General features: G+C 42.7%; 1 protein-coding gene across 3 annotated transcripts in view; it reads left to right on the forward strand.

The window, feature by feature from the left end:
* The window catches only part of UBR4 (ubiquitin protein ligase E3 component n-recognin 4), a 79,437-nt gene that overhangs the window by 51,462 nt on the left and 4,976 nt on the right, over positions 1-22,999 (forward strand). For 2 of the 3 annotated variants that reach the window (XM_049810013.1, XM_049818493.1), the window contains 30 exons: positions 685-924; positions 2,077-2,215; positions 2,759-2,884; positions 3,048-3,176; positions 3,626-3,969; positions 4,203-4,293; positions 4,708-4,792; positions 5,200-5,327; positions 6,061-6,190; positions 6,683-6,840; positions 7,374-7,483; positions 8,037-8,178; positions 8,943-9,024; positions 10,012-10,185; positions 10,618-10,739; positions 11,155-11,352; positions 11,479-11,559; positions 13,903-13,990; positions 14,396-14,523; positions 14,965-15,072; positions 15,301-15,420; positions 16,156-16,346; positions 16,687-16,860; positions 17,395-17,494; positions 17,998-18,216; positions 18,485-18,598; positions 18,923-19,065; positions 19,357-19,482; positions 20,265-20,459; positions 22,409-22,633. In XM_049810013.1, coding sequence (XP_049665970.1) covers positions 685-924; positions 2,077-2,215; positions 2,759-2,884; positions 3,048-3,176; positions 3,626-3,969; positions 4,203-4,293; positions 4,708-4,792; positions 5,200-5,327; positions 6,061-6,190; positions 6,683-6,840; positions 7,374-7,483; positions 8,037-8,178; positions 8,943-9,024; positions 10,012-10,185; positions 10,618-10,739; positions 11,155-11,352; positions 11,479-11,559; positions 13,903-13,990; positions 14,396-14,523; positions 14,965-15,072; positions 15,301-15,420; positions 16,156-16,346; positions 16,687-16,860; positions 17,395-17,494; positions 17,998-18,216; positions 18,485-18,598; positions 18,923-19,065; positions 19,357-19,482; positions 20,265-20,459; positions 22,409-22,633 — 4,410 coding nt within the window. Of the gene's footprint in view, positions 1-684; positions 925-2,076; positions 2,216-2,758; positions 2,885-3,047; positions 3,177-3,625; positions 3,970-4,202; positions 4,294-4,707; positions 4,793-5,136; positions 5,328-6,060; positions 6,191-6,682; positions 6,841-7,373; positions 7,484-8,036; positions 8,179-8,942; positions 9,025-10,011; positions 10,186-10,617; positions 10,740-11,154; positions 11,353-11,478; positions 11,560-13,902; positions 13,991-14,395; positions 14,524-14,964; positions 15,073-15,300; positions 15,421-16,155; positions 16,347-16,686; positions 16,861-17,394; positions 17,495-17,997; positions 18,217-18,484; positions 18,599-18,922; positions 19,066-19,356; positions 19,483-20,264; positions 20,460-22,408; positions 22,634-22,999 lie in introns of all 3 variants that reach the window. The other variant, XM_049801416.1, reaches the window with a different exon arrangement.

Genomic DNA, 22,999 nt, shown 5'->3' on the forward strand with positions numbered 1-22,999 from the left:
GCATATCCAGAAATGCAGAAAGCATTAACATTACTTGTTTGAAGCCATATAGTAGAATTAAACTTAGAAGTTGGATGGCCTAACTCTTGGTTGCTGCTTTACCTATGAAAAATGGCTCCTTTTCGACTTATATGCTTTCCCCTCTTACTTCTTGAGATGTTCTCACCAGAATCAGATCTCTTTGGCTTAGGGATTAATCTGTGCCTGCTGCTTATTGCTTATTTGAAGTCTTAATCCTCTGTGACATCACAAGTGGCTGCTGTGGAAAGGATTATGATGTCACAAAGAGAGGATTCTGACTTCAGGTTGAGAATAAGCAGTGGGAGCAGATGAGATCTTTAGAAATAAATATCCTGTTTTCATGCAAATGTCCTTACTAATAAAAAAATGGAGGTGAAAATCCCTAGAAAATGTCTGTAGAATTAAAGTTTTTCCATGAGGCATCAACAGCTCTTTAATCCTAAACAGTCTCTCTCTATGAAGAGGATAAAGGCTTAAAATGTATTTCTGGCTACATATCATGTCAATACAGAAGCTAAGGAAACGAATCCTAGAACTGCTCTCCATTCATCCCATTTAAAGTAGATTTGGAGCTGAGACGGTTGCATTTGACTTCTCTTCATACGTGGGCAGGGAGGGTACTTCCCCACTGAAAAACCATGCTGCTTTCTTTCCTTTTCCCAGGCCGGCTCGTTGGCACAAAGCTAAAAAAGTCCAGCTGACCCCAGGCCAGACAGAGGTGAAGATTGATTTGCCACTGCCCATTGTGGCTTCGAACCTGATGATTGAATTTGCAGATTTCTATGAGAATTACCAGGCTTCCACGGAGACGTTGCAGTGCCCCCGGTGTAGCGCATCCGTCCCAGCCAACCCGGGGGTGTGTGGGAACTGCGGCGAAAATGTGTACCAGTGCCACAAGTGTAGGTATGTCATCCTCATTCCTCCTCATGGAGCCAGCACCAGGGGTTTACAGAGCCCTTGTGTTGTTGCCTGTGTTGGATGTTCAACAAAATACCCTGCTATTTAAATACATGATTCTGGTTAATACAACCGCACAATCAAATTAGTCGAGAAGTATAAAACAGGCTTACAGGGATTTAACGTTAATGCAGGCTAACAAAGGAAACCTGATACGACACTACTGAAAGAACGCCGAAGTTTCAGATCAAGCCCTCAGAAGTTTAAAAAAGAAAATTCCCAGGCGGAGGTTATTTTTGGCCTGCCTGTTCACGGGCATGAGGCTGGAGTTCAATTATACCATTGCAGGGGGGTTTCCCCACAGGATCCCTGACTTAGCGTGCTGGATGGACAGTGCTCGCTTGTCTATTGAGAGCTTTTGTTGTACTCTCCTCATTCAGAGCAGGGCTCAGGGCGTAATTTACTGTGTGCTATTCAGGCTTTCACTACAGTATTATAAATCCTTCTCTTTTGTGAGTTTTGTCTCCTTATCTGATATCTCTTCTCCCCTTATTGTTGTCCCATATTCCTCTCTAATCCTCATGGGATTCAAGGTGTTTAGCAGATTCTTTCCATAGATCAGGCGATTACTGGTATATTGAAAGGTTTCCACATCCCTTCTTGAATTATGGGAGCTATAAATCAGTTTGTGTCATGGTACTCTAGTCTGCAACGGGATAATAAGTATGCTGTAGCTAGTCCCACTGCAACTGGGTAAAGAGTGAAAGCTATTGAAAGCCTAGACCTTACAAAGCAAAATGGTTTCCTTTTATCTGTGTTCTTGTAAAGGGCACAGTGCCCTAGTCTGATGTTCTACTGGGAATTACTGTAGTTAAATTAGAATTGTTAGGAGCAAATTCACATCTGTTTCTGCTTTTTCTGGCCAGAATGTGGCACCGCTTCTGTAAGGATTTTTTTTTTGTTGCCTGATTTGTAGGTTTTAATTCTCATGTACTTCATGTTTCACTTGTGGCTTCCCCAGGGCAATTTGGTAGGTTAGATGTTTTAAGGGCCATCCTTCTCTTTTACCTACTGAGTCCATTCACAGCTTACTTCATTGCCTCAGTTACCTTTATAAAGCTCAGGTGCATTCTTTGACCTTTCTGGCTTGCCTTTCAGATCCATTAATTATGATGAGAAAGATCCCTTCCTTTGCAATGCCTGTGGGTTCTGTAAATATGCTCGCTTTGACTTCATGTTGTATGCCAAGCCCTGCTGTGCAGTGGATCCCATAGAAAATGAAGAGGATCGAAAGAAGGTGAGACTAATAGCAGATTGATTAATGAAATGCTATATCTCTTGGCCAGGTCAAAAGTGTAGGGACATCAGAGGTCCATTCCTCGTGAGAGTAACATGAAAAGCAGTGTTCCTTCGAGGCTTCTCATGACTAATGCATTCCTCATTTACTGTCTTGCTCCACTAAATAAGTAATTTTTCAAAAAACATAATTCAGTGCTTTACTTATAAACTAGCTATCTAGCACTACATCTCTTTGCCTTGCTGTACAAGGGGGTGTATTTGGATTGTATTGTATGCTTTACCATCCCATCTGAGGAGCCCTGCTAATGAATGAAGAACCCATTGCATTATGTGGCCTGTCCCAAAGGATAAGTGTGCTGAGTATAGTGTCAGCAGTGATACTCGTGGCAGAAGCAGGGTGCAGGATCACCATTTTTTTTTTTTTTTTGCCAGAGAAAGGCAAAAGAGAAAGAGGAATTGGAGATTGGTGGCTGTAGTTCTGTAGAATTATAAATTGCATCTGAACATAAAGTAAGAGTTTCCTTTCCTTTTTTATTCTTAGGCAGTAACAAATATCAACACTCTCCTGGACAAGGCTGACAGAGTGTATCACCAGCTAATGGGACACCGACCGCAGCTGGAAAACCTTCTGTGTAAAGTGAATGAGGCAGCTCCTGAAAAGCCACAGGTAACAGGGGACAGATGGATCTTGCACAGAACTCTAGGCTGGTGAGACAGTGGCTTTTATACTGCCAAGAGCAACTAAAGGTCCTTGCCTCAGATGCTGTTCTGTAGTACTTATTTTTGTGTGTAGCCTCCACGTAAGATTCCTTTTTGGTTTTCTGTTCCAGGATGAATCTGGTAGTAGTGGAGGGATAAGTTCTACCTCAGCTAGTGTGAATAGATACATACTCCAGTTAGCCCAGGAGTACTGTGGTGACTGCAAGAACTCTTTCGATGAACTTTCCAAAATTATCCAGGTATGATGTGCTTAGCTCTGAATTTGGGTCATGGGGTTTTTTTTCTGTCACCAGATACAGTGCATATCAAAGTAGAAAGAAAGACGTTGCTGTTCTGTGTTTAATGATATAATTAACAATAGGTGATCAGCTGCATGTTTTCAGGGAAATAAAAAGTAATCATTTCTAAAAGCTATGGTTACCATTAATTCTATGGATTTGTCACATTTCCAGCGTTAAATTGCGTGTAATGTAGACAACAAACCTTTAAACAGGTCAGATAACTGGGAATTAGGCTGATATTTCTAATGGATTTCCCAAGTCTGCCATTGACATGAAGGATTTTGAGATACTTGGTTAAAAATGTTTCTCCACAAAATACACAGTGAAAATAACTTGTGAATGGGATTAGCAATTATGTGCTGCCTCATAGTTCCACAACTTTTGTTTCTCCTTTTCTGTGTTTCCAGAAAGTGTTTGCCTCTCGAAAGGAGCTCCTGGAATATGATCTCCAACAGAGAGAGGCTGCAACAAAGTCCTCGCGAACCACTGTCCAACCCACATTTACTGCCAGCCAGTATCGTGCCTTGTCTGTTTTAGGCTGTGGCCACACATCATCAACTAAATGCTATGGCTGTGCCTCAGCCGTCACTGAACACTGCATAACGTTGCTTCGGGCTTTGGCGACCAACTCTGCCATCAGGCATATCCTTGTGTCCCAGGGCCTTATCCGAGAGCTCTTTGACTACAACTTGCGCCGGGGCGCAGCCAGTATGCGGGAGGAGGTCCGTCAGCTCATGTGCCTTCTGACCAGGTTAGGTCTGATTCAGTGTTTGCAGCCCTCTGACTTCCAGTGAGCTCTGGAAAGCCACATGCTTGTAAAAGCATGATCAGAAGGGAGTAGCTTTATAGGGGAGATATCTTACATCAGCAAACTGTAGACTAACTGCTTGTACATTTGTTACCAACTAGGCTGAAATCCCAGGAGCTTTTGCTATTTAATACGAGCACAGCATAACAGCATTCTCTTTTTCCTTCTGGAATTAGGGACAATCCAGAGGCCACACAGCAAATGAATGACTTAATCATTGGGAAGGTCTCTGCAGCTCTGAAGGGACACTGGGCAAATCCAGACTTGGTGAGAGACTCCAGCGTTTTCCTATTTCTTTTTTCTTCCCCTCTGCAACTGCTGGTCTATTCTAATCATTGCATCTTCTCTATTATCATCATCTATTTGTAATACGGAAGGTGTTTGTGTCTTGATAGGAATTAAGATAAACGTTAGAGTAAAGCACAGGTATATGCCTAGGTTTCCTCAGGCATATGGGATTCAAGGTGTTTAGCAGATTATTTCCATAGATCAGGTGATTACTGGTATATTGAAAGGTTTTGCCTGTCTTGGCTGTTGCTTGCAGTCATCCCAAATGGGCATGGGATTAAATTTGCTTAGATTGATGTGTTTTGAACCTGTGTTTTTTAAATATCAGAAGGCAAAAAGGACTGCTGTGTCACCAAGACTTCTTAAGCCTTTGAACATGTGTCTGTGTTACAGGCTAGCAGCCTCCAGTATGAAATGTTGCTGCTAACAGATTCCATCTCGAAGGAAGACAGCTGCTGGGAGCTCCGACTACGTTGTGGTGAGTTCAAACGACTAGCATGAAAGCTTTATTTTAAAATGCTATGCCCGGGTCCATTCACTATAGTAAGATTTTAAGGAAGGGAACTGGTGCTGACTCATATAGCTTGTGATTAGGGTTAAAAATGGAGTTAGCACCAGATAGCTTTGTCTTTAGGTAGTGCATTTCTTGAAACAGGAGTGCTGAGAAATAGAAAGATGAAGGTGTAAATGGAAGGATGACAAGGCTCTCTTGCTGTAATAGAAAATAATTGTTTTCCATCCATGGCTGCATGAGAATGTGATAGTTTTGCTTGAGGATATGAGGTCTTACCTAAGTCTAAACACTTCTGATATGCTGTATAGAGCTGTGGAGGTGTCCTATCTGCAGATCTTACAGTGGAATGAAAATTTATGTCTGTCTGTCAGCTCTCAGCCTCTTTCTGATGGCAGTGAACATTAAGACTCCAGTGGTTGTTGAAAACATCACCCTCATGTGCCTGCGCATTCTTCAAAAGCTGATCAAGCCACCTGCTCCAACCAGCAAGAAAAACAAGGTACTGCCTTAGACAGATGCTGAGCAAAGCATCTGAAAATTTGCTCATTAAAGTCCTGCACACTGATCTTGGTGATTAATAACATTGTGAGGAAGGCAGGGCTTGCTTTTCCTGGTCATGGTTACTAGGGAAGCACAAGTCCTGTGACTTTTGTCTTTGCAGACTGCAAATTACAGGTAACTGCTTTCCATTTTTACTGTTCTTTGGTGGTTTTGACCACCAAAACAGGGCATTATTTTTTTCCCCTCAGATTTGAGGCATGGGGAAAGAGCTACTTCAAAGCTATGCCTTGGTTATTTTGGGCAGGCTTTTGGTGCTTTCGACAGCTTTGTAGAATCAGGTACCTAAACATAGTAGAATCAAGTACTTTTGACTTTTTTTTTAATTTTTAAATACAGAGGTACAATTCTGATAAAAATGACATTGATTGGCTGCTCCTTGATTGTAATTTAGGATAACATTTGCAAGGGAGGAGGTATGTTTCTGCTTTGATCTAGCTATCTGATAATCACAGATGGATGTCAAAGATGGGTTTACTGATATTTCAGTAGTAACTGAAATGAGGCATCTCTCTTAGCTCATCATTAGCAGAAATTGTATACCCTGCTCTTGTCCAAGAGCTGCATTTACCTATTCATGGAACAGATGCAACCAGTGATTCGCCTACAGGAGTAACTCTTAAGGGAAAAGGCTGTGGCTTTCTGAGGAATCATAGAGCTTTTTTGTTTATTAGGATGTGCCTGTGGATGCTCTTACCACTGTGAAGCCTTACAGCAATGAAATCCATGCACAAGCTCAGCTTTGGCTCAAGAGGGACCCCAAAGCATCATATGAAGCTTGGAAAAAGTGCCTCCCTGCCAGAGGTAGTCCTGTGCTTTTAACTTGGTGCAATTTTGTGAAGGAACATGTGTATCCCTCCAGGTTCAATAAGGAATGTACTTCTGTAGAGTTGTGTTGGCTTCTGTCCCATGACACCTGATATCACCTTCACACTTAGCTGTGTAGTCCTTAGAGATTTTAGCACTGACTTTTCTAGGCTGTGTTGCTCAAACCTGAGCAGAAGATGCACTGTGCCTGAAGATAAGCAGGAGAATGTAAAATACGAAACTTGTTGCTTATTTAAAATGATACCAGCCAACTGAAAAGCTGATTGCATTCCCTGAGAGGCTATGGGATTCGCATCTGGCTTGGAAATGAGCATAGCTCCACACAGAAGTGTGGCAGCAGAAAGAAATGAGAAGCTACTCAGCTTCTCAGCTGGAGATTGGAAAGTTCCAGTATGACGAAAAAAATACAATGGCAGTTTGCAGTTAATAGCTGCTGACAGTTCTCTTGAGCTGTGTTCAATATTGCAGGTATAGATGCCAATGGGAAATCACCCAGCAAAGCTGAGCTTCACCAGCTCTACTTGTCGGAAAAATATGTCTGGAAATGGAAACAGTTCATGAGTCGCCGTGGGAAGAGAACTTGCCCTCTGGATCTCAAGCTGGGACACAACAATTGGCTGCGACAGGTAATCATGGGTGAAAATTCCAGTGGAATGCACTGGACCGAGTTAACCATCGGAGATTATTGGTAGTTTGCCGCATTTTACACGTTTTGCAGACAATATAAACAGTGATATTTGGGGAGACTGCAACTGACTGTATCTAATTCCAAGTCAGGTTTGCAGCTTTATTCCCTTAAAAATACTACATCTAAACATTTATCCAGTAGTCTGCATTTTCTTAAACTATGAACCTTTAATTGCTACCGTGCTCCTACCTGTCTACTTAGCTGCATTTTGACTAGTGAATTTTCACAGGTCCTGGGCAAAAGTTTTTCTTCTTGTGTATGTGGATTAGTATGTTGCCTACGCAGTGCATTGTTTAAACATTTTGGTGGCAAGCAAAGTAGGCATTCTCAGAGAATCAAGTGTTGGGAAGAACAAGAGAATGCTGCCACCAGGTCAGCAAACTGTCCTAGTGTATGCTGTGCCTTTTGTAAAATACCACTACTTTAACTGTGCACATCAAATGATACCGTCTTTTAATGCTCTTGCCTTAGGTGCTTTTTACTCCTGCCACTCAAGCTGCAAGGCAAGCTGCGTGTACTATTGTGGAAGCTCTGGCTACCATCCCCAGCCGCAAACAGCAGGTCCTTGATCTCCTGACAAGGTATTTCCGTGTTGCCACACTTGGCAGCTCCAGGATAATTTTTCTTTAATTCCCATGAGAATCTCTCCCTTCTTCCAACTTTTCTCACACCTCTCCCTTGCATACCTCTGGTTCACAGGTCTTTTTGGGCTGGATTCTAAAACTTAATTGGCTGGGATGGTATAGATTTAGGGAGACCTTTTCTTTGCTGCCTGGCAATAAGCTATTGCAGTTCTGTACTTATTCCAGAGGTAAGCAGATGATGTTTGGCCATGTAGACAACATTTCTCCTGCCTCCTATACAGCAAAATAATAGGGTGAACTCTCTTCCAACTCCTGTGACATAACTTACCCCAATTGATGCTAGTAGCACAGCTGGGGAACTCCTTTTTGGGACAAAATGCCACTTTAGCAATTGAGTAATGAATAACAGTTATGCTGTTAGCTAGGAGGACAACAGGGAGGATAGATTTCTGGAGCCTTTGGTTTTTTTCTTTCTTTCCATGGTGTCCTTAAGCTGTGAATATCTCTTGTTACTGTGAAGTGGTTGTCAGTTTGTGTTTCTGTTTGCTAGCTACCTGGATGAACTGAGCATTGCTGGCGAGTGTGCCGCTGAGTACCTGGCACTGTATCAGAAACTCATCAAACCGGCCCACTGGAAGGTCTACCTGGCAGCCAGGGGGGTTCTGCCCTATATTGGCAGCCTCATCACTAAGGTATGGACTTGTATGGAGGAGCTAGGTAGCAACAGAAAGCTTCCGCTGACCTCTCATTTTGGCTTTTTTGCTTTGAAATCTGCATCTCTTCGTTCAGTGCCCTGTTGCTGATCCTTGCCAGGTTTGTGAAGTTCACACTTCCGTGCTGTCATCTCTGAATGGTAACAGCTACAGTGGTTTTAGCCCCAGCTGTAGCATTCCTCAGCGCATACTGACTGGTACACATTAATTAAATGCTCTGGGGGCAGCTATGCTAAGGGGTGTAAATATTGCTACACTGTCTTGGCACCATGTCCAAGTTGGAAGCCTTCTTAGCTGCCAGACTGGACTCCGAAAGCCCTTAACGACAAGGGAGGATTAGGTGTGCTACCATTCCTTGAGTGTGAATTACAGCCTGCTGGAGAAGCAGCACATTTAAGTGACAGTCTTCAGAGTGTTAGGAGTTTTCTGTGGTGATCCCTGGTGCACTCCAAAGAGGCAGATGACACCCTCCCTATTAATGGTGGCATTGAGTCCATCATGGAGGGCCACTAGAGGAAAGCAGTGGTGATAGGTAGGTATAGGGAGAAAATGAGGAGGATGCTTGGGGTAGTTTTTCTCTCCTCTCCCCCTTCCCTCCTTGCTGCTGCACTGCAATTCTGGTTTCTGTGTGGCTGGCTCTGTTTCTTTGCTGTGTTCCTTTGAACCCTGTGTTAGACTCTCGTCAGCCAGTTGTTATTGCCATTGCAGTTTCTTGTCCTAATAGGCTTGTTAATTATTTTCAGGAAATAGCTCGTTTGCTTGCCTTGGAGGAAGCAACACTCAGCACTGATTTGCAGCAGGGATATGCCTTGAAGAGTCTCACAGGTATTTGGTGGCATCAACGCAAGTCCTGTAGTAGGATTAGAGATGGGGTGATTGTTGTTCTGTAACAGCATGTAGCAGAATTTCAGAGATGTGATTCAGTGTTTTGCAATTGTCAGCACTGGATTTTTGCCGTCAATTTAGCACTTAACCCCTAAATGGATTTTTTCCATATTTTTTGTGGTCAGTTTGGTTTTAGTTACTTGAACTTTGGTAACGTATCGTGAGCAAACTTCGTCGTATCACTTTTCTTCTCCATTTCTTAATTATGTTTATTGTACAGTATAATTCCTGGGACCATTGCAAACACTGCTGATTTATTCCTACCTGTTGTTTCCTACCTACTTATTCTATGGTAGCTTTTCTTTTTTGAATCTTCTAGGGTATGTGTTTTTCAAAAACTTGGTGGAAATGGAAGTACACCATTAGCTAGGTCACTCTTTTCTGTATGCTCTTCCATGTTCTTCAAAAATTAGTGGACTAATTCATAAAGCCTGGCTTCTTGGAAGAAAAAACATGTTGATAAATATGTCCTGGGAAAGAATCCAAGTGTTCACTGATTCTTTACTTTATTGTAGGAGTGACCAATTTGGTGATGTAACTGATAGAGTCATGTACTGCACTTGCTGTCACATCATCAGAGGTAGCTTAAATATTAGAAGGGGAGCAGTCACCTGCTTTTGAAATATCTTGCAACAGAAAAATGTCAACAAGTGCAGAATGTTGTATCAAGCACTTGGAAAGCTCCTTATACACTTTCCTCATTCAGTCACCATGGTCCCATATGGTATAATTTACAAGGCAGCTCTCGCAAGCCAGGGTTTTTGCCTCCCACCATTCAGTTCATAGAAGTGAGCTTTAAACCACAGACTGACAATGGGAGTTGTAACAAGCCATTTCATTGTGCTGCTGTGCCCTGTTTGCTGGCCGTATGAAATTTAGAGCTAACAAATGAAACTCCGATTTCCTGAATATCTCATTGCTTTCTAGGTCTTCTCTCTTCCTTCGTGGAGGTGGAGTCCATCAAACGTCACTTCAAAAGCCGTCTGGTGGGTACGGTCCTGAATGGTTACCTGTGTTTAAGGAAATTAGTAGTACAGAGAACAAAGCTGATTGATGAAACCCAGGACATGCTGCTGGAGATGCTGGAAGATATGACAACAGGTAAAACCACCTCAGTTCCTTAAATCCAGAGTCTGGGTCAACCAAGATGAAAAAGCAGATAGTTAGAGCCGCACAAAGAAATTCCTTCTAAAAGACTACTATAGTGAAAGGCTTTTTTATGACTTGGACCTTCCAATATTTCCTTTTGGCACAGAAAAGGTAAATAACATTCCTGAAGTTGTCTCTTATTTTCCAGGAATTTAAACCTCCTCCTTTTTATGGGATTGCTTTACTGCAGCCCAAGCATGCAAAGTGTTTTGCTAGTAAACGTACCAATAAATAGCCTTTCATCTTTTAAGTAGTGGATATGCAAAAGAAGAGGGCACCAAAGTATAGTGCTTATTGCAGACAGATTTATTATGTATACTGAGTTAAAATGGAACCTGTGAAATTGACTCCTGTGTCTTTTTTAATACTTCTATTTCTTGGCAGGCACAGAATCTGAAACCAAAGCATTTATGGCAGTGTGTATAGAGACTGCAAAACGTTACAGCCTTGATGACTACAGGACTCCAGTCTTCATTTTTGAGAGACTATGCAGTATTATCTATCCTGTAAGTATACAGATGGCTGTAGCATTGCTTATAAAGTTAGATTTCTTAAATAGATATAGTTGTTTGTATTTTGGCAAAAAAACAGTAGTGTCTACAATAATGATTTAATATTAGCCAGTGTAGAACTGTAGTAATACGGTATCCCGTTTGGAGGTTTTAGTATTCAGGTTCCCTGCTGTGGCATGCTCTGTGCAGAAAAGCAGAACCAGTAGTATTGTTTCATGCTGAGGAATTTGCTTGTGAAATAATACTAGACATCCTCTAAATGCCACATGTGTGGTAATGTACTGCAGGATGCACCAGTGACGAAAGGAGTGACAGTTTAAGGACACCTTGTCACTTGCTACCATAAAAATGCAGGAATGGGAGTATGGGTCGGGGGGAAACTTACTCACTCTGTGCTGCTGTTCTTCAGGAAGAGAATGAAGTGACTGAGTTCTTTGTAACTCTGGAGAAAGATCCCCAGCAGGAAGACTTCTTACAGGGCAGAATGCCAGGAAATCCCTACAGCAGTAATGAGCCTGGCATTGGGCCACTCATGAGGGACATCAAGAACAAAATCTGCCAGGACTGTGACCTGGTAGCTCTGCTAGAGGATGACAGTGGAATGGAGGTGAGAATGCACAAGTGTGGATTTCTTGCATGGATGTGCGAGGACACCATTTCTAGACAGCTGATGATTGCTAGAATGGTGATGCAATGTGAGCCTGTTCTTGACTTTTTATTTTCTCTCTTTCAGCTTTTGGTGAACAATAAGATCATCAGTTTAGATCTGCCTGTGGCTGAGGTCTACAAGAAGGTGTGGTGTCCCACTAATGAGGTATGTGTTATCTTCATATATGTTAACAGCACAAAGCACCTGTCCTTGATATGAACAAAAAAAATAAAAGAAAAAAAAAAAATCACACAAGTCAGGATTTCTTTTCTGGCATATAATTTCTGAGGTATAATTACTCAGTACCTTTTTGTGCTTTCTTAGGATAGGCTGTTATTCAGTTCTGCAACATAAGTGATTTAAAAGTACATAATGCTGACCCAGGTGAGTGTATTGAACTTACCCATGTAGCCTGTCAGATATGTGAACGGTCTTCTTGAGTAACAAACTTTCTTACATTCCTTTGGGGAAATAGATGAACTTTGTGTCACCACCTTTCAAAGCGCATTTCACAGTCCATCTGCACGTGACAGTTTAATGCGTGTGTACAGATAGGGACACCAGATTGCTCCATCAATCTGCACTTCAGAGATGATCGCAAGTTATTTATGCAGAGAGAGCATCCAACATTTCTCTGTATTACTTTGCTCTTGTGTTTTTCATGTAGGGATCTCAAGATGACAGATTTCCTTCTCCCAGTTTGCCCTTAGTAGTGTGTATTGCCTGTTTTTCAGATGAAGAAAGGGATCCAACAGTCTTAAGGGACTAGTCCACCATGTCACAGTAAGCTTGTTTCAGTGGTGGATGTTGTCCAGAACAAGCTCTTGCCTTCCTTTTTTGTAGCCACTAACATAAACTCCCATTGAGAAGGAATCCAACAGGCTAAATCTTGCCCATTACAAATATGTTCTTTAGAGGCACTGCCAGTAGCACTTGAGATCATAGAAGAAGACTGATTTGCCCAACATTTTTTGTTCATTCCTCATTTAGTCTTGGGTTACAGTCACCTTTGAAACTTCGGTTTCCTGAAACTATTTGTTTGCTATGCTTGCGGGGAAGAATTCAAACATAATGCTTGTTTTCAGTGAATTTTGAATGGGGAATGGTTCTCATCAAACTTTATTTAAGTAAAAGCACCTTCTGTACTGCAAAATCAAGCCCAAAGCTAGGTGACAGTGATAATTTTTAGTACAGTACCAACTTGGATGGGGAAGTAAGGTGCTGGTCTTGACCTTTGAATGCTAATTTGAACTCTAATCGAGTTAATGAGGGAAATCAGAGTGCCTGTCGCATGCGCTGCCCCTGTGTGCCTACCCGCTCGGAGCAGGGAGGTGCCGTTCCCGTGAGATGCTGAGCTGTAGCCGATGTGCGGCTCTCCCAGGATGCAGTGCTGGCGGTGAAAGGCAGAGTTTGCTCAGCGTTACTGTCTATGAACAGCTTTCATCTGTCTTCCTTTGTGTGCCCCTCCGCAAAGCGCTTCTGGAGCTGCAGCTCACGTTCCCTAGGAAATAGACAGGCGCACAAGAACGCAACCTCAGGCCCCTTTTTGTTTCCCTTGTCTCTCACTGGCTTTTTTTGTTCATCTGCCATTTTACCAGGGCCCCTGTGGTGTTAATTGCTGGTCTCTAGCATGGCCTTTGAGCAGATCTTCCCCCCGGGGCTTTCCCTATGCTTATGTATTTGCTGTGACATTAAGCACTGCTTATTCCACATTAGGCTTAGTGCGCTCTCTGACAGGTTTTCTCTCGCAAGGTCTCCTGCTCCCAAATCTGGGATTTTTCTTTTCTGCTTTTTATTCAGACCTATGGATTAAAATGGAAAGTTTAGTGATATGCTGTCAGTATTTCCAGCTGGAAATGCATCTGGAAAACTAGCCCTTTCTTAGGGTAAAAGCACAGCTTGTGCTTCAGTGTGTTTGGCTGTATCATTTTAGTAATATACTGTCTTGCTGAAAGCTCATTAAATTGCCTTTTACTCCTCCTCTTTCATTTTCCATCACTGCAGATCTTATCTATTTGAAAGCACTCATCCAATTAGTCTCTTCTGCTTCTTCTACTGGGCTGTGCCTGATCCCTTTTCCCAGGTATGCTGTGCAATACCCTTGGAGGGAAAGGTTGCCGTGGAAAGCAGGCATTTCTCTATAGATGAACACATTTTGCTTGGCTAGATCTTTCACTGGTGCTAAAGGAAACTGTTGGAGGAGGTGTAAGGAGGAAGATACTGTTTATTACCAGCCTGTTGATCTAATTGGCAATGCCAAGAAAAGCTGGACAGACCAATAGATGAGTTATTGATGTTTTTGCAGGTGGTTTTGCAGGTGTTGTTTTTAATTCAACTCAGTAAGGGGAGAGTGAGGGAGTGAAAGATTTCTCTGTGTTATCATCTGTGGTCAAAACAGCACAAAGGAGAAATGAGGCTGGAGTGTCTGTTACACACTGTAACGAGAACCTGACTTGTATATAAGTGTCCACAGAGGTATAGTTAATATAATGCTCTCCTCGCTTGCAGGGGGAGCCGATGAGGATCATTTACCGCATGCGAGGGTTACTAGGAGATGCAACTGAGGAATTCATCGAGTCTCTTGACTCCACTACTGGTAATGCACTTGTCTCCTGAAAGCTGGGATTAGATTTGAAATCTGAGGTTCACTGCAGAGCAATGACACTATTATCCTTATAGCAGTGAGCTTGAAGTTGATTGACATTGCTTTTGCTACATTTACCTGCTTCACCTAGAGTGGAGGAGGATTTTAACAATGCTTTTAAGTCTGTATTTTAAATGCGAACACTTTCATGGCACAGGATCGTTCTGCCTGGCCCTTCTTCATATTCCTGCTCATAATTCTTTTCAAATTCGATACAGCTGAAGTGACTTGAACTGCTGGTAAATGTGTCCTACTATACTCTCTGGTTTTGCTTCACTGTTTTGTACCCCGTGGGCTGTGTGAGCATGCTGTATTGTAGCTGCTTCCCTCTCTTCACAATCTATGTCTGTCCTGTAGATGAGGAGGAGGATGAGGAAGAAGTTTATAAGATGGCAGGTGTTATGGCCCAGTGTGGAGGCTTGGAGTGCATGCTTAACAGACTGACTGGAATCAAGGACTTCAAACAAGGCCGGCACCTCTTAACCGTGAGTCTCAGCTTCTGTTCTTTGGTGTCAGGAGTTATCTGCTGCAAAATGATACAGACAATGGTGAAGTTTAGTTGTCTGCCTTGTATTGCAGTTTAAGGGTTGGAGCAGAGGTTTCAATTGACTATTTCATGAAAACCTGAGAAAGTCCCTTTTTCCTTCTCCTGTTCCTCTTGGTTAACAATTCTTTACAAAGACTTTGAAGTGTGTAGAAGCTGAGGACTTGGTAAGACTAAATCCTGTTTTGCTAGAGTGATTGTTTTCTACCTTGGACTTACTTGAAAACCAGAGCTGTCCTAAGGTTAATATTGGTCTAAAAATCTGGCTTGTACTTTACAGAAGTCTGGAAACTAGGTATATTATCAAGTGCTTTTAGTTTCAGCAAAATCCTCCTGCTCATTTTGAAGGTACTGTAAAGAATGCATTCTCTGTATTTTGTAGGTGCTGTTAAAACTGTTTAGTTACTGTGTGAAGGTGAAAATAAATCGTCAGCAGTTGGTCAAGCCGGAGATGAACACTTTGAATGTCATGCTGGGAACCCTTAACTTGGTAAGGACAACCTGGACTTTCCTAAAGTGTTTTCTGTGGACTACAGTGAATTTAAACTACCTCTGATTGTCATGCTGCCTTAAGATAACAACAAGAGATCTTAAATATTGCTGGACTGGCACTGCAAATCACCTGTTAGTCATTCCTTATCTGTTAGTGAGTGGAAGTGTGTGGGTCAGTTAAACCAATTCCTGGTGGTGTTACAGTAACTGCTGCCATCTTCTCCAGGCTCTGGTGGCTGAGCAGGAAAGTAAGGACAGCGGAGGAGCAGCCGTGGCAGAACAAGTGCTTAGTATAATGGAGATCATACTGGATGAATCCAACGCAGAACCTCTGAGTGAGGACAAGGTGAGTGCCTGGGGCTTGGTACATGGATGGAAATGTTGACTGGGATTCAAGGCTTGCAAATACCTTATTACAGTGATGCTGAGCTTCAGGAGCTGTAGAGGTGTGCTAAATGGGAGTCTAACCCTTGTTACGCTTGCTGGCATGTCTTAACAGGCCTTGGAGGCAGGGCAAGAGGAGTGCCCTGAACCAAAAACACTCCGAGGCTTCTTTTGGATGATTCTTATGCAGTTGGGGTGGGGGTTATTAGGCACTGCTTGGATCCCTTCCTTGCTGCTTTGGGCCACAGGCCAGTGAGAGACAAGAAAAGACACAGCTCTGCGTTGTTTTTCTGAGTGTTTTCATGCATGTTGAAAACATGATTGATTTTCCAGCTAGTTGAGGATAAAAGCTATATCTCAACTACATGGAGAATGAGAAGAGTTTCTTGGTCATCTTTTGAAACTGTTGGTGTATAGGAATCCAATGTCCTTTTGGCTAGAATTATTAGACCTTTCTGCTAGAAAATTCTTTAATAGTAAGTGGAAGAAGTCATTTGTTAGCTACAGGAGTTGTTACAGCCATTCTGCGAGATATTTGAGAATGAAGCAGGGTTTTGTTCTTCATCCAGCTATCTTATCAGGGTCTAGAGCTCTAATTCTTCAAGACTGGAGTAGTCTACCAGCTACGAGAGCAAGGGTTTTCTTGAACGTTGTAGTTTTATTCCTGAACATAAATCATGCTCTTCTTCCTTTGCAGGGTAACCTTCTCCTAACCGGTGACAAAGATCAGCTGGTAATGTTGCTCGATCAGATTAACAGCACTTTTGTTCGTTCCAATCTCAGTGTCTTGCAAGGCCTACTACGCATCATCCCTTACCTGTCCTTTGGGGAAATTGAGAAAATGCAGATTCTGGTTGATCGATTCAAGCCCTACTGTAACTTTGATAAGTATGTTGTCATATTTCAACTAAAAGCATGTGAAATCAGTTGTACTGACAAGTTTATACCTTTTCTTTTTTTCTCATTGATGCTTACTTCAGTGTAATGCAAAGCTTCAGAGATTGCTGGTGCATAAGCTTAATTTCCTATTTCACTTCTAAGCCATTTTTAAAAGAAATATGTGAGCATGTAGCTTGAGAAATAGGGCTTTAGAATAAATTCTGAGGTGACAAGGGTCTGACTAGCTTTTCTGAGTCTCTGAGCTGGAGTAGGTATGTACGTTCAGCGATAATATAATGAGAATTACAGGCAGAGAGCCTCCAAGTTACTATTTCTTCTCTTCGTTCAGGTATGATGAGGAGCACAGTGGAGATGATAAAGTTTTCCTAGACTGCTTCTGTAAAATAGCAGCGGGAATAAAGAACAACAGCAATGGCCATCAGCTGAAAGATCTCATCCTTCAGAAGGGAATTACGCAGAATGCCCTTGACTACATGAAAAAGCACATTCCTAGTGCAAAGAAGTAAGGGTCGCTACTTAATGTATGTGATAATCCTGAACATCCTTCTCTCATTTCATCACCACAACAAACCACCAACAAAGCCGTTAACAAGCCCATATTCAGAAGCATTTAGATTTGGTACAGCTGTGATGTAGAGGGTCTGGTGAGACAGTACTACTATAGGGATGGGCTAAAAAGCCTGTAATCTTCCCATTTGGTACCCATCCGAGCTGATTTCTTCGATATCATGATGCTTGTGTTTCCTGCCTGTTCTTTAGCTATTGTACTGTAATAGAGCTTTTCCTATTGATGGCCAGCTCATGAACATAAAACAAATCCCAAGGCTAAGAGCTGACACTATGGCTATTAGCGTGCACAACATGGAAGTGGGAGTGTGAATGTCACTCCGTTAATTAATGGAGGAGGGACACGGGGGGAAGGGTGCTTGTCTTGCCTGCAGCCTGCGCTCTGCAAGCTGTGCTGCTGGCTGACCGCCAAGTGCCTTTTCGGTACGGGTGACTGCCCTTAATCTGCTGCCTCTTGTTTTCTGTGCAGTTTGGACGCAGACATATGGAAGAAATTCTTATCTCGACCTGCACTTCCTTTTATCCTGCGCCTGCTCCGTGGACTTGCCACACAGCACCCTGCTACACAGGTAAGGAGACTGTCCTGAAGGTCAAGTAGGACATGGCTGGCTTGTTATGCTGCTTTTTGTGGCTGTAGCTAAGCAGTTATTTCTATAGTAGTTGATTCTACACTGTTTTCTGTTGGGCTTGAAGGGACACACCAGCTTCAGGTAGCATCTGCTAGTCTAGAAAAGTCTGGAGGGCAGAGATTTTGACTTAAATATCTTCTTATTCTGTGTGGTGTGAGATTTACACACCAGTGTGAAGAGAAGGTGATTTAGGACTGTGAACTATATAGTATTGATAGGCTTCTCAGGGCCTGATTGTTGTTTTAAGAAAGCTCTTTATCCAACATCCACATCTTTCGTCTTAGCAATGGCCAGTGTAGAAGCAAATTGCCCCAGTCTGGTATGCAATTTTAAGGTACAGGGTCAGTGCTGCTGCTCAGCTTTCATGGGTGGGATTAGAAGGACCAGTTACTGTCATGTGCACCCTTTTTCTGAAGAAAGTGCTGTGTTTCAATCCCTACTAGGTGCTAATAGGTACGGACTCAATAACCAACCTGCACAAACTGGAGCAGGTGTCTAGTGATGAAGGGATCGGGACTTTAGCAGAGAATCTTCTGGAGGCACTAAGGGAACATCCAGAGGTGAATAAGAAGATCGACGCTGCCCGGAAGGAGACACGTGCAGAGAAGAAGCGTATGGCCATGGCAATGAGACAGAAGGCCTTGGGCACTCTGGGGATGACGGTAATGTCTGTTTGCACTGATGGCAGACTAGTGATCTAATGATCTTTTATTTCTGCCTTGCTAAAACTGCCACACAAGGAATTGTGTAAAATGATTTATTGACAAATATTGCAGAGCTCAAGCCCGTGGTTTGCCTGGTGCTGCTGGGAGAGTAAATACAGTTGCTAATAGCAGGCTGGGAAATGGGGTGGGCATTCCTGTTACAGTGGTGGGGATGGTGGTGTTCATCATTGTCTTTTTAACCTGCTCGAGCTGTTCTCTCTTTCAGACGAATGAGAAGGGTCAGGTAGTGACCAAGACTGCACTGCTTAAACAGATGGAGGAGCTTATAGAAGAACCAGGTCTAACTTGCTGCATCTGCAGGGAAGGATACAAGTTTCAGGTAAAGTGAGATACATTTGCAAAGCCCTCCCATCAGCTGAGGGGACTTGCCAGTATCTTGGCTGCGCAAGGCTTGGTGCGTTGGCTCTGGGAGATCAGGAAATCTCAGGTTTGGTTCTTGGGATCAGTAATTCCAGAGGTGGTTGGGAAGTGAAAGTGTCTTTCCAGTAAAAGCTGGATGTTTTCACTGAAAGCTGGAAAAAGATTTGATCAGTGTAAGTTTGAGGTAGGGACTGGGTGGGATGAAATTCAGTGCAGTGTCAAAATAGTACGAAGTGCAAACTGTTACAGAATGATCTTTAACATAGCTGTTGTGTCATTGCAGCCTACGAAAGTCCTAGGTATTTATACTTTCACCAAACGTGTTGCACTAGAGGAGTTTGAGAACAAGCCCCGAAAACAACAGGGGTACAGCACAGTCTCTCACTTCAACATTGTCCACTATGATTGTCACCTTGCAGCTGTAAGGTACGTTCTTATCACAAGCTGGGTAGTGGTGGTTGATGTTATTTTCCAAGGTGGTTTGTGAGCGTGGCACTTGACCTTGTAACTCAGGATGGGTTTGCTTGTGAGTTGGTCACTTTGCAGATGTGCTGCTGTGGTCTGCTTTAATATGCCAAATAGAGTTCAGGCCTGGACACTGAAAAGTGAACTCCGAAGTTTAAAGAAGCTGTGGAATTGCCAATTTTTTGATGATTTCTTAGACAAAAACTTGCATCCTTCTAACTTGCCTGGGTGTGACTTGCTTTCTCAATGCAGACTTGCTCGCGGCCGTGAAGAATGGGAGAGTGCAGCCCTACAAAATGCAAACACCAAGTGTAATGGGCTCCTGCCAGTCTGGGGACCTCATGTGCCAGAGTCTGCTTTTGCTACTTGCTTAGCACGGTGCGTAGAAAAGTTACTTCTCAAGCCGGTTTGCATTTGGGTAGGTGAGTCAGTACATTACCACAGAGGCACGCTAGTTTCAACCATGGAATCAAAGGTGATGGCAGCTAAACCTTAGTAAACCTGAGCCATTTCAGATTCTACCATCAAGAGTATATCTCCTAAAAAAGTGCAGGTGTCTGTTTGCTTCGTGGCATCATATAAATATATAAATTCATTACTTCCTTAGTGCCCAGTCACTCCTGAAGATGCAGTGTGCAGTAACAATGTTGATTCATTCATGGCCCAATGACCCCCTGCTTTACGAAAGAAACCTGTCTGACACCAACGGATTCCCTTGTGTAGCTTTCCAAACCTCTCTTGGATAGTAATGAGTTACGGTAGCCTGACCACTTACCTAGACCAGATGGAGATGGTTCATCCTGCTAATATTCTGGTCCACCTTGTGCTGGGGTTGTACAGTCACGTCAGAAATCAGGAGTGGTAACATCTTTAATGCATTTCAGCCAGGGAGCTGTATCCCAAGCCCTGGACGTGGGAAAATAGTATCGATGAGTGTATATATGTATGCAGATGGAATTGGATTTGCCAGCGTAAGCTGAGAACCTCCCTTTGGGGAGGTTAATTGAAGGTGGCAATGCTTGCATTTTGTATCCTGTTCATTCTTTAAAGCTTTTCTATAAGATACTTGCTCAGATTCTGAGCTATGGTGTGGAAGAAGAAACTGTATTAAAGTTTTGAAAGGGTTTTTAATAAAGTAACACTTAACTGCTGTTTTTCAGACACAACACGTACCTCCAAGAATGCACAGGGCAGCGGGAGCCCACCTACCAGCTCAATGTCCATGACATTAAACTGCTATTTCTCCGTTTTGCGATGGAGCAATCATTCAGCGTAGATACTGGAGGAGGAGGAAGGGAGAGCAACATACACCTCATTCCATACATAATCCACACGGTGCTCTATGTCCTCAACACGTCAGTACCTTTCTCTTAGCAACAACCTCTGCCTTCCACTCTCGGTCTCAGAAAGGTCTATAAGGGCTGCATTGTGGGCTTTGTGACATGTATGTGGCAAAAAAGGTGGGAAACCACACAAAAGTTTTATGAGGAACGAAATTGCACATTTTAAGCAGACTGTTACAGGTTTACATCGTTTGGAGTAAAGTGTTGCCGCCTGAACATGCAGGATAACAGGGAACCTATTGAGTAAAAGCAATTGGGAATTAGCTTCTCTTTCCATTCTAGCTGTAATTATTACCTCTGGGGTGAGCAACAGGGTTATTAGATTAAAGAAACACTGCCAGCTTAATTTTCTCTGGAGCAGACAGAAGAGAGACACTATGATGAAGTAATTCTTTTTACTTGAAAACTTAACCCTGGTATCATTTTATCCAATATTAAAATAACAATCAGTTTTGTTTCCAGTTTTGACGTACTGGAATTCTCTTGTAGTGTTCGAGTCCATCAGATTTTCCTGACATTTTTAAGATACTTTTTTTTTTTATATTATTATTATTATTATTTTTTACCAATAAAACAGCAGCATAAGAACACTTCTGCTGAAGTGTTTCAGTAAGATCTTATTTATGCAAAGCATAATAAGATAAGGGTGTGCTTTGGCTTGACACTACATCTAAGTGTACAAATCTATAGGCACCTAAATGCTTTGGAATGCATGAGCTGGTTCTGCTAATACAGTACCCCATGCGAAAATTTAATGCCTATACGCCTCTTATTTGTGTAGCTAGATACTAGAAAGTAATACTAATTAGATGAGGGTATAAATGTTAAAATACATGCCTCTCCAACCAAGGTCACTCCAAATGGAGTGCAATGAAATCTCTCTCACTTTCCCGCCTGGAACTAATCAACATTTTGGCTCTAATACAATTTGTCTATTGTTTTTAATATCTATCTCCAGATCCCTGTGCTATTGTTTTCTGAGTCCCTTGGGAGACAAATAAATGAAACTATTCTTTTCATCTTGTTAGTCTGCTTACTGGCACCAGAGACCCCAGAACCCGCTGTGCGGCTGTTGTATAAAAATGCATTATGTTGTTTCCAGACATTATTTTTTTTCTAAAGACATGTCGATATTAAATGGAGAAAATGAAGAGCTACTAGTTGGCTACCAGCTGCATCATGTAGTAAATGAAAAGGTCACACAACACTGACACCAGACATAGCTTTATCTGCTAGGATGCTGCTTTATACCTTCCTGACAGGGAGAGTGTATCTAACTTAAAAATCGAGGAACCTACCTGGCTGGCAGCCTCTTCCTGATGAAGTAGAGCAATAGACTGTGGTAAAGCGCAATACGTCTTCACAAAGTCTGCTGTAACACAGAGTTTGCACAGTCAGCTCTGGGGTGTCAGGAGTCCTGAAGAAACTGGAGCTTAGGGGAAAGGAAAAAAATTATATATATAAGCTTGCAGCAAATACACTACCTTTTTGGTTTTGAAATTGGTCTGTATCTTCTCAGTGATTGCTTTTGTGGTAGGTGAATAATATCAATTGATTCTAAGGTCTGGCTGTTGGAGCTGCAGTCACATGCTGCAGTGTCAGATGGGAGATAGTACAACCTGAACACGTGGACTGGCTGGCCTGAATCTTATTTTTTCACTAAAAAAAGGAAAAACAGCTCTACAGTAGCATTGCCCTTTATCGGGCAAATGCCAACTGCCTTTCAAACCTCTCTAGTACAATACACAACTCCAAGGAAAAGTGTATTTGCTAGGCTTGTATGCTTCACTGGGAGCAAATACTCAACCAGTGGATGAATTTGGGAAAAACCTGATAGTGCCAAGCTAGCACTACTTTTTCCTCTGTAGGACAGCGTAAATGCAGTACCTCAAAGCTCCTGAGAAGTAGCAAGTTAACATGTAAGAGCCAGAGCAGCGGCTGAAGCTTTTCTTGTGTTTCAGAACTCGAGCAACTTCAAGAGAGGAGAAGAACCTCCAGAGCTTCATGGAGCACCCCAAAGAGAAGTGGGTGGAGAGTGCCTATGAGGTGGATGGGCCCCATTATTACACCGTGCTGGCGCTGCACATCTCACCCCCAGAGAAGTGGAAAGCCATGCGAGTGGAGATCCTCAAGAGGCTCCTCGTCACCTCCCACGCGCGAGTGGTGTCACCAGGGGGAGCCAGCAGGTTAGCCACGACCCCACTGCTGCTCCGCAGCTGCCAGCTTTCTCATGTTACTGTCACAGTAGTCTAGAGCCACACAGCAGCTTATGGGGAGCTAAGGAAAGGAGCCTGCATATTTTAGAATAGCAGATATTAACCCTTCTGAGTAGCTTTGTCCTCAGCATTGTAGAGGTATAAGCAGGAGCATTTGATTCTGGATGTTTTTTGGAGTCGATCAGTGGAAATGACGCTTTTCCTAGGAGTATAGCTAAAAGTAGGAGAATGGCAAGATGCTTATTTCCCCCACACCTCAAGTGAAACACTGTAGTAACTTCTGTTGCGTGCTTTCAGAGCTGCTAGCATGCTCTCTGCTTGCCTTACTAAAGGAGC

Source organism: Accipiter gentilis, chromosome 1, assembly GCF_929443795.1.
Source record: "Accipiter gentilis chromosome 1, bAccGen1.1, whole genome shotgun sequence".
Classification (NCBI taxonomy): domain Eukaryota; kingdom Metazoa; phylum Chordata; class Aves; order Accipitriformes; family Accipitridae; genus Astur; species Astur gentilis.